The sequence below is a fragment of the Vipera ursinii genome, assembly GCF_947247035.1.
Source record: "Vipera ursinii genome assembly, chromosome: 6".
Classification (NCBI taxonomy): Eukaryota; Metazoa; Chordata; class Lepidosauria; order Squamata; family Viperidae; genus Vipera; species Vipera ursinii.
In genome coordinates, this window is record NC_139515.1 from 73874440 (window position 1) to 73891034 (window position 16595).

Sequence of the window (16595 nt, forward strand, 5' to 3'; positions counted from 1 at the left end):
CCCCCGGGCCTTGTGTTTGACATGTCTGGACTAGATGACCTCCAAGGCCCCTTCCAACTTATTATTATCATCATCATCATCATCATCATTATTATCATTATTATTATTATTATTATTATTATTATTATTATTATTATTATTATTATTATTATTATTATTATTATTATTATTATTATTATTATTATTATTATTATTATTATTATTATTATTATTATTAAACATGCTATGCTCAAAGGGGAAAAAGCAGCGAGTCTGAACTTTGAGGGAGAGCGCCGGCCACACCGCCCCTCCCGTCCCAGGTCCCCCTTCCAAGCAAGGGAGGACCGACTCGCGTGCCGCGCGGAGCATGCGCGCTGGGGTAGGAGGGAGGGGAGAGGGACGGAGGCGGGTTGGGGGCGGCCGCTGTTTATTTGCGGCCGGCCAGGCGGCGCGGCGGCAGAGCTCGAGCGAGCGAGCGAGCGAGGGAGGGCGGCGGGAGCGGCCGGCGTGTATTTCTCCGGCTATGCAGGCGCGGGGCGAAGATGAGCTCGGGGAACGCTCCGCGGAGCGAGGCAGTTAGCCGGCCGCCGTAGCGGGATGAGGTCGGCAAGCGAGAGCCGCAGCAGCCGAGAGCCGCCAGCGCCGCCGCAGCCGCGGTGGTTAGCTTGGGCTGGCCGGCTCGGGCGCTGCGGGGCTGCGGCGAGCGCCGCGCTTTTGGCCGCTCTCTGCTACTGGAACTCGCTGCAGGGCGAGTTCGTGCACGACGACGTCTGGGCGATTGTCAACAACCCGGACGTGCGACCGGGAGCCTCCCCGCTGGCCGCCTTCTCCGACGACTTCTGGGGCAAAGGCATGGCCGAGAACACCAGCCACAAGTCTTACCGCCCGCTCTGCGTCCTCACCTTCAGGTAAGCCACCGCCGAGCCTGGCCACCGCGGCAGACCCGGCACTCTCTCGCGCAGGACTGGCCAGGGCGGCTCGCTCGCCTTCGTCCCTGAATCGCGGAGCGGAGCCGAGTCTTAGATCAGTGTTTCCCAACCTTAGGAACTTGAAGATGCGTGGACTTCAACTCCCAGAATTCCCCAGCCAGCATAGCTGGCTGGGGAATTCTGGGAGTTAAAGTCCACGCATCTTCAAGTTCCTAAGGTTGGGAAACGCTGTCTTAGATAACCCCTCGGTCTCTTGCGGTTGAAGGTAGTCAACGCTGATCCGAGTATCTGCTCCGGGACTAAATGTCAGCCCATTTTTTCCCCTCCTGCGGTTGATCGCTCTTTTCACAGGGAAAGGAAAAGGGGCCACGTATTTTGGTTCCAGTTGTCTAGAGTGTAAACTACTCGGTGGGATAAACAGACCCGGTCTCCGACTTTAAAGTCTTTTGGTTTTGGAGGTAGCTGGCATGTGTCGGCATAAAAAAAAAAAACAAACGGTTTGGATTCTGGGAATGGCTGGTTGCTGTCTTGCCAACTTCATTCCTAGCAGTCTGCTATGGAGATTCTGAGTCATCCAGGTCATAGTTGTCCCAAAAGTGCTTTTTTCACTTGAGGCAACTGGACTTTTTTTTTTTAATTTTTCTTTGAAGAAAGTTTGGCTTCTCATCCAAGAAGCTTCTTCAGCTCTGACTGGATGGTGGGGAAACTCATTCCTCACCATCCAGTTAGATCTGAAGAAGCTTCTTGGATGAGGAGCAAAAAAAACATGGTCCAAGAAAAACAAGAAAGTCCAATTGCCTTGTGAAAAAGCATCTTTGGTTCATTTCTAGCAGTGATTTCTGGAATGTTTGCTGAGAAAGCAGAAGTTCTCTTGAACACTGACCCAGCAAATCAGCGCAAACCTCTCCATCCTTGGTTTTCTCAAGAGAGGTGTTCGTTGCACTCTGCACATGGTTAGAGGGCATTATTTTCCTCAGCCTGCTCTGCAAATCTCCTCTCTTCTTTTCCTGCACGAAACATATCCCTGGAATGGAGCAACTGAAAGGCTTATTGATTTTGGACCAGAGATCAGCTGGCATCAAAGCTGGTTGCACATGTTTAATTTAATTTAATTTAATTTACTACATTTATATACCGCCCTTTCCCGAAGGACTCAGGGCGGTTTACAGGGCATTTTAAAATCACACCAATACAAAATACAAAAGTTAAAAGACAATTAAAAAGATTAAATTATCCCTGAAAATAAAACCCCAGTTAAAATTCTCAGCCTGGGCCAGAGAGCTCAAAGAGCCAGGTCTTCAGGTCCCGGCGGAATGAACGCAGGTCAGGGGCAGTCCTGAGCTCCACGGGCAGCTGGTTCCAGAGGGCAGGCGCACCCACAGAGAAGGCCCTCCCCCTGGGTGTTATCCGCCGGCAATCTTTTACCGGCGGCACCCTGAGAAGACCTTCCCTCTGCGAGCACACTGGACGAAGGGAACTTGATGCTGGCAGCAGGTGTTCCCTCAAATATCCCGGACCCAAGCCATTCAGGGCTTTAATGGTCATCACCAGCACCTTGAATCTCACCCGGAGGGCAACTGGAAGCCAATGCAGCTCACGGAGTAGAGGTGTTACATTTAGGTGCCATTGAGAATTTTTTACATAAAATTGGGGTTGGTAGCTATGGATACTCAGATGAGACGGGGAGTGGGATGTATAGAATAATATGTTCTATATAAGTCTAGAAAGCATTGTATACATTTTATGCAAATGTGTAGAATAGGTGGGATGGAGTAATGTAAGAAGGCTGTCTCTGCCTGCCTGGAATTACTCAAGAGTAGAAAATGTTGACCAAATGTTGACCACAGAGAATGAAAGGAAGGGCATGGTGTCAGCTTTGTACCCAGGAGCTGGGATCATGATGGTTGCAGTCTAATCAGCACCCAGAAAAGGATGGCTGTTGACTTATTCAGAGAAAATTCTGTCTTGCCTTGAATATAAATCAGGAAAACACCCCGAGTGGCATAGAATATAGATGCTACTGGCACCCATAAAATGAATTGGGCCAAGGGCAAGCTCTTACTTCCCTGCCTCTCCCTCATGCCTCTTAGTTGACCTTCCTGTAGGTTTAAGCTGCTGCCCCAGCTATGTTGTCTCTGACCTCCAACTCAGTGCTTGTGTTAGGAGTAGGACCGTTGCTCAGTGAAATCTCTTGGAAGGTTCCCCCCCTCCTTTGCTACAGAATAAGCTCAACCGCATGCAGCCTAGTGTGTTGTGTGGTTCCAGTGTACACGTTTAATCCACGCATTTGTTTGCACAATACTCTAAGCCACAAATTATTCAACCACATTTTAGTCCACGTGCAAAGGTCTATATTTTTATTTATTTATTTATTTATTTTAATTCCATTTATATCCCGCCCTTCTCCGAAGACTCAGGGCGGCTTACAAGCTTAGCAGTAGCCTTCATTCTATGTATATGCCTGCTTATTAGGGCTTTATATGTGATTCAGTGTATTGTGCAAACCCAGAAAATTGTATTTGGTGGATATACCGTGGCTGTGTTGGTGATAAAGTGAACATGTTGTCGTGCAAAGGCAGCCTCTGCTTCATCCAGACTTTGAAACTGGATAATAACTCCCTCTTTATTCTTCGTTTCTGTCCCGGAGTTGGATAAAGAAGCGTTCTTTTAAGAAATGTGGTGACCTTTTCAGAACTATTGTGCGGCCTCGAATATTTTCCTTTGGGGAGACTTTTCTAAAAGATTAATGTCATTGTTTACTTTTTCTTTGTATAAAGATTCTTATCCATTTCCCCTTCATGCCAAAGGAGCCCTTCCTTTCTCTTAATTTCCATGGCTTTCTGTTTTTGCCTCAGAATGACTGATCTGTTTTCCATTTGTACCTTCTGGAGTCATAGCTTCTGACCATATTATCCTGACCGGTCTTCATTTTTAACAGTTGCCCACAGTTGCCTCTATTCTCTAAGGAGCCAGGTAGTTAGTTGTATGTGCATCAGTTTGTTCAGTAAAATAGAATATTTATAAATATAAATGCAAGGCTATGAGTATTAAATAAATTAATATCTTTTTAGTCTTTCTCTAAAGCTGGCATTATTTTAGTTCTTTTCCCCCTGTTGCCTTCCTATTTAATGCACTCAAATTGTTTTGATTTAAGCTGAAAGTTTCTCACTGAGTAGAGTTTTGGATGAAGAAAACTGCTTTGCTTCTAATTATTGTTATTAGGCTAGCTTGACCACTTTTACATTCTCTGATTGACAGCAGATATGTAGAGTATCAGATAGAGAAAAGGTTTTCCCGTTATTTTTCACCTGTCAGGTGCAAGTTACCAGATCCCCATATGTAGAGTTCAAGCTAACTACTTCATTGCATTCTGCCTATAATACAGGAATCTCCCCAGACTGCTTGCCTTCCCTTAGGAACAGACAGGTAAAGGTTTCATGGAACTTGTTTGTGGGGAGGTTAATTCTGGATCTCTTGCGGCTGTGCAGCAATTCAAAGCTAATTCCCTGCTTGACTTCTCCCTGCCTGGCTGGGCATTTCCCAAAATTTACATGGTCTAATTATAAATACAACAAATTTGTTGGCTGATAGTGCCAAATGGTTAAGGTTAAAGGTTAAAATTAAAAAAAGGAATACAGAGGATAGCTTCTGGTATTATTTTTAACCCCTTTATCAGCAACAGCCATATGTTTGGATGTACATGTACAGAAGCCTTCATTTAGCAACCACAGTTGGGACTGGCAACTTGGTCATTAAGTGAAGCAGTTGCTAAGTGAAGCTACAAGCCTCCTTATATTCTTACTTCAATTTGCCTTTGCTTTACCGACATGCGGAGATCATAAATGTAAAGATTGATTGTAAAGTTATTTTTTTTATCACTGTTGGAAAAGGTTGCTAATCAAGGCAGTCAGTAAACAGAAACTTCCTGTGTGTGTGCCTTGCATGCATTCCAGTGTGGATCATAGAATTGGGGAGGAAGAGAATAGAAGGGACCAGTTGTGTATATTTGAACTTTTACCCAAATATCTTGTCCATGGGAATTGTTTAGGATTATTTTTTTTCCTGCACTCTCTGGCCTGATCCAGCTCCACTTCCTTTAAATAATTTTTCCATTATTTTATTGGGTTGGAAAGAATAACACAGAGTATCTTTTTGGTATCTCTTGAAAGCAGGTGAGTGGTCTTCAAATGTAGTTCAGAGGAACCTAATGCAAGGTGAAATGTGTTGACACAAAAATGCACATTACACCTATACAGTATTCTAATAGAATCTGAGCTGGGAATGAACAGCTAGGAAGGAATCTTGCAATTACCATGGGCAGTTCGATGAAAATATCAATCCAGAGTGTAGCTGCGGTAAAAGGGTCAAATTCCAGGCTTGGAATCAAGAAAGCAATTGAAAATAGATTAAAAGAAAGGATATTACGGAGCTAAAAAAAAATACAGGGCACAACAAAGATGATTAGGGGACTATCTTATAAGGAAAAGAATGCAGCATTCAGAGCTCTTTAGTCTGGCAAAGAGGAAGGGAAGGGGAGATAGTGGTGTGTAAGTGAATGCATGCCTTAAATAATGAGAGAAGTTATTGTTTTTACAGAGCTTGAGATCATTCACTGCAGGGGAGATCCAGGATAGAAGGAAAGGCTTTTACACACAGCACATGAGAGCTGTTCTGCATCTGGGGATTTAGCATCTTTGGTTCTGGATGGAATTGCACTGCCTCGGATGGACCTGGTACATATTCTCAGGATTTTCCTGGACTTACAGCTACTGCTATTGTGAGCGTGTCTTGGACATAGTCAGTGACAGCTTCTTGCAAAATCATCCGCAGAGTGGCAGTTTGCTTTCTTATGCCAGACAGAGAGCTTGCCGTACTTTGGGGAGCGATAGACAAGGGCTAGTAAAACATTTTGTAAAAGTGCAGGTAAAGGTTGCATTCACTGGATTGTGGCTGAGTGGGATATGAATCCTTCAATCAACATCTACTTCAGTTTCAGCCTATGCATTCTTGTGCTCACCTAGTCTTTTTTTCCACCAGTATCTTCTCTCAAGTATAGGTGGGTTCACTTATTAGACGAAGAGAGATACTTTGGATATAGAATCATATTTTCAAAAATTTGTGTGGGTGACTGTTCTTGTCTGTTAGGCTTAGACCAGGGGTAGGCAACCTTGGCTCTTTTATGACTCGTGGACTTCAACTCCCAGAATTCCTGAGCCAGGCTGGCTCAGGAATTCTGGGAGTTGAAGTCTACGAGTCATAAAAGAGCCAAGGTTGCCTACCCCTGACTTAGACCATCTGCTATATATTCCATGGATCAATAGTGGAGCAGATGGACAGGTTTAGCAGCTGATACCTAAACCAGCTTGTTACCTTTCTTCTTGAATTACTAGACACAGTTCTCGAGTTCTAGAACCTGGAGAATTTGATGTGAGTTTAGTGGATGTTTCTGGCTGGCATAGACGTAACCTAGCTCATTTGTTGATATAAGCTGGGAAAATTGTAATTATATAATTTTGCTATTGATTGGGTTTCACAAAATCAAATATCTGTCATCATCTTCTTTGATCTGCGCCGTTCATTCCTTAAGCAGGTTTCCTCCATCTGTTCTTCTCAAGATGTGTATAATCTTATAACCCTCAGTCAACATAATGGCTAAGGATAATGGGAAATTGGCATCCAATAAATGTAAAGGGGATCAGATTGGAGGCAGCTGGTTTAATGCACGGACAACTTGTACTGATGTTGAACGCTAATCTATGGATTTACTTTTGTCCCATTGGTATCCAAGCAAGTCTGTAAATTTGTCTTTGATGGTTAGGATTCAGATTCTCTGTTTAATACATCTCATCTGGTAAATTGCTCTCATATTGTCTTTTGGACAAGCGTATCCAACGACAAATTGCTGCTTTTGTCACGCTGTTGATAAATGCACAATAAGAGTAAAATCAGATGTAGAACTTTAGTCACAGGCATTCATGGATCAAAATGTGATTCATGATGTCATGACCCAAATTTCACCCCTTACGTATCTGGGTGTGACATCACAAAGCAAGTAAAAAAAAGTGTATTGTGATGCTATCATTGTGACTACCTGCGGAGGCTTCTGGTTTTTAGCACTAGCATAGGAATAGCACTTAGACTTATATATGCCCCATAATCTTTACAGCACTCTCTGGGCAGTTTACAGAGTCAGCATATTGCTCTGCACAATCTGGGTCCTCGTTTTAGTGACTTTGGAAGGATGGAAGGCTGAGTCAACCTTTAGCAGGTCAGGATCAAACTCCTGGCTGTGGGCAGAGTCAATCTGCAACACTGCATTCCACCCACTGCTTCACCTGAATTTTTACTTAAATAATTGTGTATGCATTAATTATATATTTGAAGACATTTATCTTGTTCCTCCTACTGTTTTGGGAATCACCATCAAACATTACCACTGAAAAAACTATTGCTTCAACCCATCTTAGTTGTCACTGAAATACCCTTGCCTTTCATAATCCTGTTTAAACTTGTCACTAGCTTTATTCCTAGGATTATTTTTTTTTAATTCTTCACTACAGTGACCATTTTTATTTATTCCTAAACCCAAGTAATTACTGCCTTCAGGGGTTTTGTTTTGTTTTGTTTTCAGCTGAAAATCTAAACATTAAATGTTCAGGCTAATATTTTTGTTTCTTTAAAACTCAATTGAAGAGGAAGTTTTCTGAGGAGGCTGGCTGTTTAAACGAACCATATCTTAATTTTCCCACAGTTCTCCAGGACAGCAGTAGACATGGGAAAATTAAAATGGTGGCTCTAATAATGAGGCAATACTTCTCAGAGGGCCACTGAGGGGCTTCATCCTTGGCTCCTGGGATATGATTGTGCCTGTCATCAATCCACAGTTGGTGATGCAGTCTTCAGACTTACTGGAGAGGCTATATTGGTGTTCTTGCAGTTAACTGATCATGCCTCTTGAATTCATTTGTTAACAGTTAACCTTACCAGTAGTTGGCAACAGTGTCAAGGATCCATAGAAGAATAAAGGGGAGACAGATATAGGCAGTCCTCGATTTACAACCATTTGTTTAGTGACTGTTCAAAGTTAAAACAGCTCTGAAAAAAGTGACTTAATGACCATTTTTCACCCTTTGTTGTAGCAAAAGAATGTTGTAGCATTCCCATGGTCACATGATCAAAATTTGGATGCTGGGCAACTGGTATGTATTTATGATGGCTACAGTGTCCCAGGGTCATGTGATCTCCTTTTGTGGTCTTCTGATAAGCAAAGTCAATGGGGAAGCCAGATTCACTTTACAACTGTGCTTGTTAACTGCAGTGATTCACAACAATTGTGGAAAGAGAGGGGTCGTAAAAAGGGGCAGAATTCACTTAACAATTGTCTTGCTTAGCAACAAAAATGTTGGGCTCAATTGTTGAGGACTCTGTGTGTGTGTGTGTGCGTGTGCATGTGTGTGTGTGAGAGAAAGAGACAGAGAGAGGGAGGGGGAGGGAGGGAGGGAGAGACAGAGAGAGAGAGAGAGAGAGGGAGAGATTTAACTGGAATTTTTCATTTCTCTGATTTATCTTTTTCTTGTGCCCAGGGAATTGACTTTTATTTTGTTTGTTGGCAGGAGAAGGAAGACTATTTCCCCCCCATACTGTGTACTAATTACTATTTCTCTTTCTTTAAAGGAGAAATGGATTTATATTTTTGGCATCTCATCAGATTTTTTAATCCTGCCAAAAATGCATGCTGTTTTTTTTTAAAAAACAACAACCCCAAACTACATGACATGCACGTTGAGGTTTCCTTCTGTAGTTTCAGCACCATCAGGATAACATCTGGGCCACTAGAACAAGACTGGGCATTTGTACCAAGGTTCACTTTGTGCAATAAAAAGCAAGAAAGATACCACAGAAGTCTTAGGTCACAAATACGGTGAAGTAAGAGCTCTCTGTTTCTGGTGGGTTATTTGGCAACTGATTCATACAGTGGCAACCTTACCCCCAGGACGTTTTCTGGAATAAGAAATGATTTTTCTAAGGTACGTCACTGTATGACAAGAGCTTCCACAGAACACAGTATCAGCGTTGCTATATACGTAAATAGAATACTCTTCTGAACACAGTCTTTAAGTTTACAGTCTTAATTAGGAAGGAAGCAACATTAATTTCATTGAAACTCATTTCCTATTTTTTTTTATCTTAACTGAATTTAAAGTGCAGTTTCCTGGACTGCCTATTTCTTGTGTCTTTTGAGTTCTTTCCTAGCTACTTCTTTGGTTTGTTTTGATTCTTAGCAGGTTTTTCAACTTCTAGAAGACATTCCAAAGAGTTTGCTACTCTCAAACACCCCATCCATTTCCTCCTTATTTTCAAGTTCTCCTGTTTCTCTTATGAAGCCACGTTGCCAAACCTTTCAAATCAGGTTTCCCACATGCGTCTCAGTGAATACTGTTGGTTCTCTCCAAAATATATGGCGAGCAGATGTCTTCTTAAAGGATGTGAGGATTGCCTAAAATGCATGACTCTTCCACAACCCAGTCCATTTGTTTTATTTTGTCCAGTATCGCTCACCATTTTTCCTCTGTTCCCTTTCCTTCTTCCACTAAAACACAACTAGGAGACGTGGGGGCTTTAATATTATGGTGATAATATTGAATCAAGACAGTAGTGCTAATTGAATAAACAAATGAGTCATGGTTTTGTGTGCTGTTTGGATCCAGCCCATTTAGCAATTTTGGATCAAGTTTCTTTCAGTAGTTCCTCATTATTTCATCATCCGAAAATTTTAAAAAAATCCACTTACCGGTAATTTCTGCATCATTCCCAAGAAAGAAAAGGAAAAAAAAAGAGACTGTATTGGTGTGCAGGAAAGATCTTGTGACACAGGCGAAGAGATGCTGTCTAGGGCAGGGGTAGGCAACCTCGGCTCTTTTATGACTCATGGACTTCAAGTCCCAGAATTCCTGAGCCAGCTGGCTCAGGAATTCTTGGAGTTGAAGTCCATGAGTCATAAAAGAGCCGAGGTTGCCTACCCCTGGTCTAGGAGAATGGTCAGATAAGAGGCAACATAGCCTGCAGCTGGATAGTGGTTGGGGAAAGAGGCCCAGAAAGTTCCTCCCTAATTTCTCAGATTGCAAGGAGATTTGTGTGTGTGTGTGTGTGTGTGTGTGTGTGTGTGTGTGTGTGTGTGTATGCTTTTCAGATCTGCAAGATTTTGTCAATGCAGCTTTATAATAAACTAGAGTTAACTTACCAGTCATGTTACCTGTGTAGTCTACCTGGTAAGGGTGACAGAGGTTATGAGTTCTACAAAGCTATTTTGGTAGATCTGTCAGATAAATAAGATTTAATTTCAGTGGTATCTTGGTGCTCTTGGTACTCATTGTTTGTTGGCTACTCAACGGCTAGAACTTGATGTTGGCTGCCTTGTGACTCACTACATTATTCCATACGGGAAACATTTGTTTAGTACTCATTGTTTTTGGTATTCATCGCACCTCCTAGAACCAATTAACGATGAGTACCAAGGTACCACTGTAGTCCAAAATAACAGCATTTTAGAAGAATCTTACGTTTAGCTGCAATTCTGTATCTTCTCACATTATTCATCACATCCATCACATTATTTCTGAGCATAGCAGAAATTAAGAGCCTTTTTCAGTAAGTGCCAGGAGAGACAGATTTCATTCAGTTATCAGACTTCAGAAACAGCATGGAACAGCTCCCGGCTGGATTTGGAGGCTAAGCAGGATTGGACCTGGTTAGCACTTTTATGGGAAACCAACAGACAATGCCAGAACTGTGGGTTAGTTGGGAAATGGAAAAGCATCCTAGAAGACGGCACCTGTGATGGTTGGATATGTTCATGAAGTTGCGAGAAGCCTTTAAATATAAATTGTATCCATTCATAATTAGTTTAATTTAAAAAATGTATCAATTATCTCCCATCATTCTACTGCATATAATGATTCCCAATTTATGTCCAACTATATCTTTTAGATAGGGACGTGGTGGCTCAGTGGGTTAGGACGCTGAGCTTGTCGATCAGAAGGTCAGCAGTTTGGCGGGTCAAATCCCGAGTGCCGCGTAACAGAGTGAGTGCCTGTTACTCGTCCCAGCTTCTGCCAACCTAGCAGTTCAAAAGCATGTAAAAATGCAAGTAGAAAAATAGGGACCACTACGGTGGGAAGGTAACAGCGTTCCATGCACCTTTGGCGTCTAGTCATGCCGGCCACATGACCACGGAGACGTCCTCGGACAAGCGCTGGCTCTTCGGCTTTGAAACGGAGATGAGCACCGGCCCCTAGAGTCGGAAACGACTAGCACGCATGTGCGGGGGAACCTTTACCTTTTACTTATATCTTTTAGGACAAACCCTAATCCTCTTTTGATTATCTTTGAGAAGTTCTGGAGAACTAGGGAAGTGTCAGAACTGGAGAGAAGCAAAACTGACCCCCTCCATGAAAAAAGGAAAAAAGAGCCCTCTGAGTACCTAATAGTGGACTTATCAATAGCTGGAAAGATGTTAGAGGAAATAATAAAGCAGCCAAATTGCTACTCCTTGTTTGACAAGGATACAATTGTAATGGACAAGTGGAGTGTCTGCATAAAATTTGATTTAAGCAAAGCTTTTCACAGGGTTTCACATGGCATGTTCTCTTAAAAAGGTAAAGGTTCCCCCGCACATGCGTGCTAGTCATTTCCGACTCTAGGGGCCGGTGCTCATCTCCGTTTCAAAGGCGAAGAGCCAGCGTTTGTCCGAGGACGTCTCTGTGGTCATGTGGCCGGCATGAGTAGATGCCAAAGGCACACAGAACACTGTTACCTTCCCACCGTAGTGGTCCCTATTTTTCTACTTGCATTTTTACGTGCTTTCGAACTGCTAGGTTTTGGGTTGCAGTTTGGGAACTCAGTCTCTAAAAAGTTCGTCATCACTGCTCTATAAAAATAACCTTGGGATTTCAGTTTGAAGAAGATTTAGGGACATGGTAGTTTTGTTAAAGTACATAAAGAGAATTACAGGGAAGATGGCAAAGAACTATTTTTGGTGGCCTTAAAATCCAGGACCAGAAATAGGCTTGTATACATTGCAGCTACTTAAATTTCATTTAAATGTAAGAAAAACATCCTGATAATTAGATCAGTACATCAGTGGAACAATCTGTCTATGGAAGGGCTTTTCAACCAGTGGTACGGGTACCACCTGTGGTACATCGGCACCTAGCAGGTGGTACGCGACCATCCTAGAAAAGTGGTAGCGGGGGAGGGGAATGAGCTGAACCGGTGGCAGCACCGCACAAGCCTGAGTGAGAGATGGCTGGAGCTGCAGGGCTGTCAGGGCTCAGTGGAATCGCCAGGATCAGCGCCAGGCTCTAGCTGGATCTTGGCGCTGATCCTGGTGCTTCTGAGCCCAGAAGAAGCGCCAATCAGCTGGAATGTTGCAGCATCTCTAGGGTCTTGTGATTTACATTCAGATGCTTGGCAACTGATTCATATTTATGACGGTCACAGTGTCCCAGGGTCATGTGAAGTGACCAAAACCTGCAGACAGGGGGAATAAAAACCAAACACCCCCCCCACCCCACCCCCACTGCCAATCCTCAACAGAAATGCTCACAACAGTGAAAACCTCAGACAGGAGGAAGAGCGCCACTGGGTGGGCAGGCAGGTGTCTTGCTTGGCTGTGGCTTGGGGGGCACTTTTTTCAATGCCATTGTAACTTCAAACAGTCACTAAGCAAACTGTTGTAAGTCAAGGACTACCTGTACTTCATCACTTTTTTTTTGGTCATCAAGTTTTTGACACCTTGCTAGGCGACTGGTGGTACTCGGATGTTGCCATATCCTAAAAGTGGGTGAAAAGGTTGAAAAGCCCTGGTCTGTGGTACTTGTGGGTTTTCAGTTCTTTAAAAAGTAGTTGGACACCCATCTCTTGATGATGGCCTACTGTATTTGATTTTCATGCACATTGCAGAGGATTGATGGTCTTCACAGTCACTTTCAACTCCACAATCTAGAATTCTATGAATCCTTATATTGAAATATTATATAAACAAGGGTACTTTGAGAATCTTGTTGGACACAATTTGTTGGCCTAGATGAGATTAAGTGGCATTTCAAAGTACTAAATTAAAAGGCAGATTATTTAGTTTGGAATTAGAAGGTTGCCAGTTTTGGCTTATAAATCATGCTCGATGGCTTAGCATGTTGTGCAAATCTATCCAGTTGTGATTTATTCATTAGACTATGGATTAGCATATCCATATGGATTAATAAATAGCACAATATACAAACTGAGAGAATATCAGGTGGCGTGTATTCTGTCTTGGAATCATTGTTGCATTCGAAAAAGATTTTGAACAGACTTCAAGAGTATTAATTGCTTGGCTTTATTTTTCTCCGTAAAAGCTGGTTTGATCCTTGAAAGGAATCTGACAGAAATACTCTTAGTTTCTCGTCATATCATATCTATCTATTGACTTTTACTAAGAATTACAGATTGGGTCGGTCTGGGATGTGCAATTCCATCTATGACCAGATGATAAATCCCAGATGTAGAGGGGCCCCCCTATCCACAGCCACTCCATTTTACCAGGGTTCAGCTGAATTCTGTTGTCCCCCATCCATGCCACCACAGCTACCAGGCACCACAAGAGAGCATCCATAGCATCACACACACAGTGCACATGGTTTGGAGTAACAAGCTCTGAACTGCATATGAATATAAATGAGATGATGTGTAATTTGCTCACTAGGCAGTTTAATACCTGTCCTATTAACAATTTCTTTGTTTTTAAACTTATTTCCCTATGCAAAACTCCTGCCCTTTCCAACCATTCTGAGGATAACCGACAAGAATAATAAAGATAGAATTCTTTTCTGTGGTAATGGAAGGCATCTATTGCTTTTACTCTTTCATTCTTTTTGGGACAACTATACAGGTAATCCTCCACTTATGACCGGTGTTCAGAGTTTCAACGGCCTTGGATGGGGTGCTTTATGGCCCATCGTAAAATATTGCACAAACCTCCCTGTGGGTCACAATATTGCATTTCAGATGTTTGGCAATCTTCAGATTTATGATTGGTTGCAGTATTCTGTAGTCACATGACCACAGTGTATTTTGCTGGTTTCTGGTGTCTTTTTGCCAATTTCTGGCAAACCCCCTCATTTATTTAGGAGAAGGGGTTGCACTTATGATTGTGTGATTCACTGTAAAAAATGGTCATAAAATCAGGTCTGGTTATGTGGGGTGCCTTGACTTGCAACCTTCATGACTTAACTACTGAAATTCTGGTCCTATTTGCAGTTGTAAGTCAAGGACTACCTGTACATTCAAAAAGTATTATATAAGATTTTCCCAAGTTATTGCCCTCCCAAATATACATAATTTCAGTGCCTGTAATTCAGAACTGGAGTACTCTGCTGGATTCTTTAGTGAATTGAGCTAGCTGGATCTATTGATTTTTTTAAAAAAAAATTCTGTACAGCTGGAAGGTCTTTAATCAGGGAGATCATGTAAATATTAGCCCCCTGTTTTGTTTGAATTGTTTTGTTAGTCTCCAGTCAGATGCAAGTTGACATTAGCTGTGTGCCCATATTGCACTAAGCTGCAGTTTGTTTAGCAATAATTTATTTCAGAGATGCTCACACTGAGTTCCAAATGCTGTACGTTTCCCCTTAAAGTCTTCATATTTTAATTTCTAAAGTGACAGAAGAGACTGATTAAGATGGGAATGTAATCATATTGAATATATATTTAAATATTAATAGAATAAAATAAGAATTACTCTTTATTGTTGCCCTATTATTTTGGGGGGGAGGGGCGGGGGAGGCAGCCTTTTGCATGTCAGTCAAATATCTCAAGTATGCCCATTAGCCCAGAAAATCTGGGCACTCCTGGTTTGTTGCATAAATCATAATTGGCTGGCTTCATATACAGGTGAAACTCAAAAAATTAGAATATCGTGCAAAAGTTCATTTATTTCAGTAATGCAACTTAAAAGGGGAAACTAATATATGAGATAGACTCATTACATGCAAAGCAAGATAGTTCAAGCTGTGATTTGTCATAATTGTGATGATTATGGCTTACAGCTCATGAAAACCCCAAGTCCACAATCCACAATCTCAGTAAATTAGAATATTGTGAAAAGGTGCAATATTCTAGGCTCAAAGTGTCCCACTCTAATCATCTAATTAAGCCATAACACCTGCAAAGGGTTCCTGAGCCTTTAAATGGTCTCTCAGTCTGGTTCAGTAGGAATCACAATCATGGGGAAGACTGCTGACCTGACAGTTGTGCAGAAAACCATCATTGACACCCTCCATAAGGAGGGAAAGCCTCAAAAGGTAATTGCAAAAGAAGTTGGATGTTCCCAAAGTGCTGTATCAAAGCACATTAATAGAAAGTTATGTGGAAGGGAAAAGTGTGGAAGAAAAAGGTGCACAAGGAGCAGGGATGACTGCAGGGATTGTCAGGAAAAGGCCATTCAAAAGTGTTGGGGACTTTCACAAGGAGTGGACTGAGGCTGGAGTCAGTGCATCAAGAGCCACCACACAGAGACGGATCCTGGACATGGGCTTCAAATGTCGTATTCCTCTTGTCAAGCCGCTTCTGAACAACAAACAACGTCAGAAGCGTCTTATCTGGGCTAAAGAAAAACAGACCTGGTCTGTTGCTCAGTGGTCCAAAGTCCTCTTTTCTGATGAGAGCAACTTTTGCATCTCATTTGGAAACCAAGGACCCAGAGTCTGGAGGAAGAATGGAGAGGCACACACTGCAAGATGCTTGAAGTCCAGTGTGAAGTTTCCACAGTCTGTGTTGATTTGGGGAGCCATGTCATCTGCTGGTGTAGGTCCACTGTGCTTCATTAAGTCCAGGGTCAATGCAGCCATCTACCAGGAGATTTTGGAGCACTTCATGCTTCCTTCCACAGACGAGCTTTATGGGGATGCTGACTTCATTTTCCAGCAGGACATGGCACCTGCCCACACTGCCAAAAGCACCAAAACCTGGTTCAATGACCGTGGGATTACCGTGCTTGATTGGCCAGCAAACTCGTCTGACCTGAACCCCATAGAGAATCTATGGGGCATTGCCAAGAGAAAGATGAGAGACATGAGACCAAACAATGCAGAAGAGCTGAAGGCCGCTATTGAAGCATCCTGGTCTTCCATAATACCTCAGCAGTGCCACAGGCTGATAGCTTCCATGCCAGGCCGCATTGAGGCAGTAATTGCTGCAAAAGGGGCCCAAACCAAGTACTGAGTACATATGCATGCTTATACTTTTCAGAGGTCCGATATTGTTCTATGTACACTCCTTGTTTTATTGATTGCATGTAATATTCTAATTTACTGAGATTGTGGATTTGGGGTTTTCATGAGCTGTAAGCCATAATCATCACAATTATGACAAATCACGGCTTGAACTATCTTGCTTTGCATGTAATGAGTCTATCTCATATATTAGTTTCCCCTTTTAAGTTGCATTACTGAAATAAATGAACTTTTGCACAATATTCTAATTTTTTGAGCTTCACCTGTAACATGTTAAGTTGTAGTATCTAAATTACAGCGTCTCTGTTAAAAATCATATTAAACCCAAACCAGACAGACCACACTGTGGCCTAGTGAGAGGATTAAGACAGTCATCTCAGCAACTTAAAGAAGATTCAGGGTGAAACTATCTTTTCTT

At 42.4% G+C, this 16595-nt stretch overlaps 1 protein-coding gene across 1 annotated transcript in view; it reads left to right on the plus strand.

Moving 5' to 3' along the window:
* The first annotated feature begins 494 nt into the window (after window positions 1-494).
* Window positions 495-16595, plus strand: part of TMTC1 (transmembrane O-mannosyltransferase targeting cadherins 1) — a 154263-nt gene continuing 138162 nt past the window's right edge. Inside the window, exon 1 of the mRNA XM_083365190.1 lies at window positions 495-887. Coding sequence (XP_083221316.1) covers window positions 577-887 — 311 coding nt within the window. The 5' untranslated portion in view covers window positions 495-576. The remainder of the gene's footprint in view (window positions 888-16595) is intronic.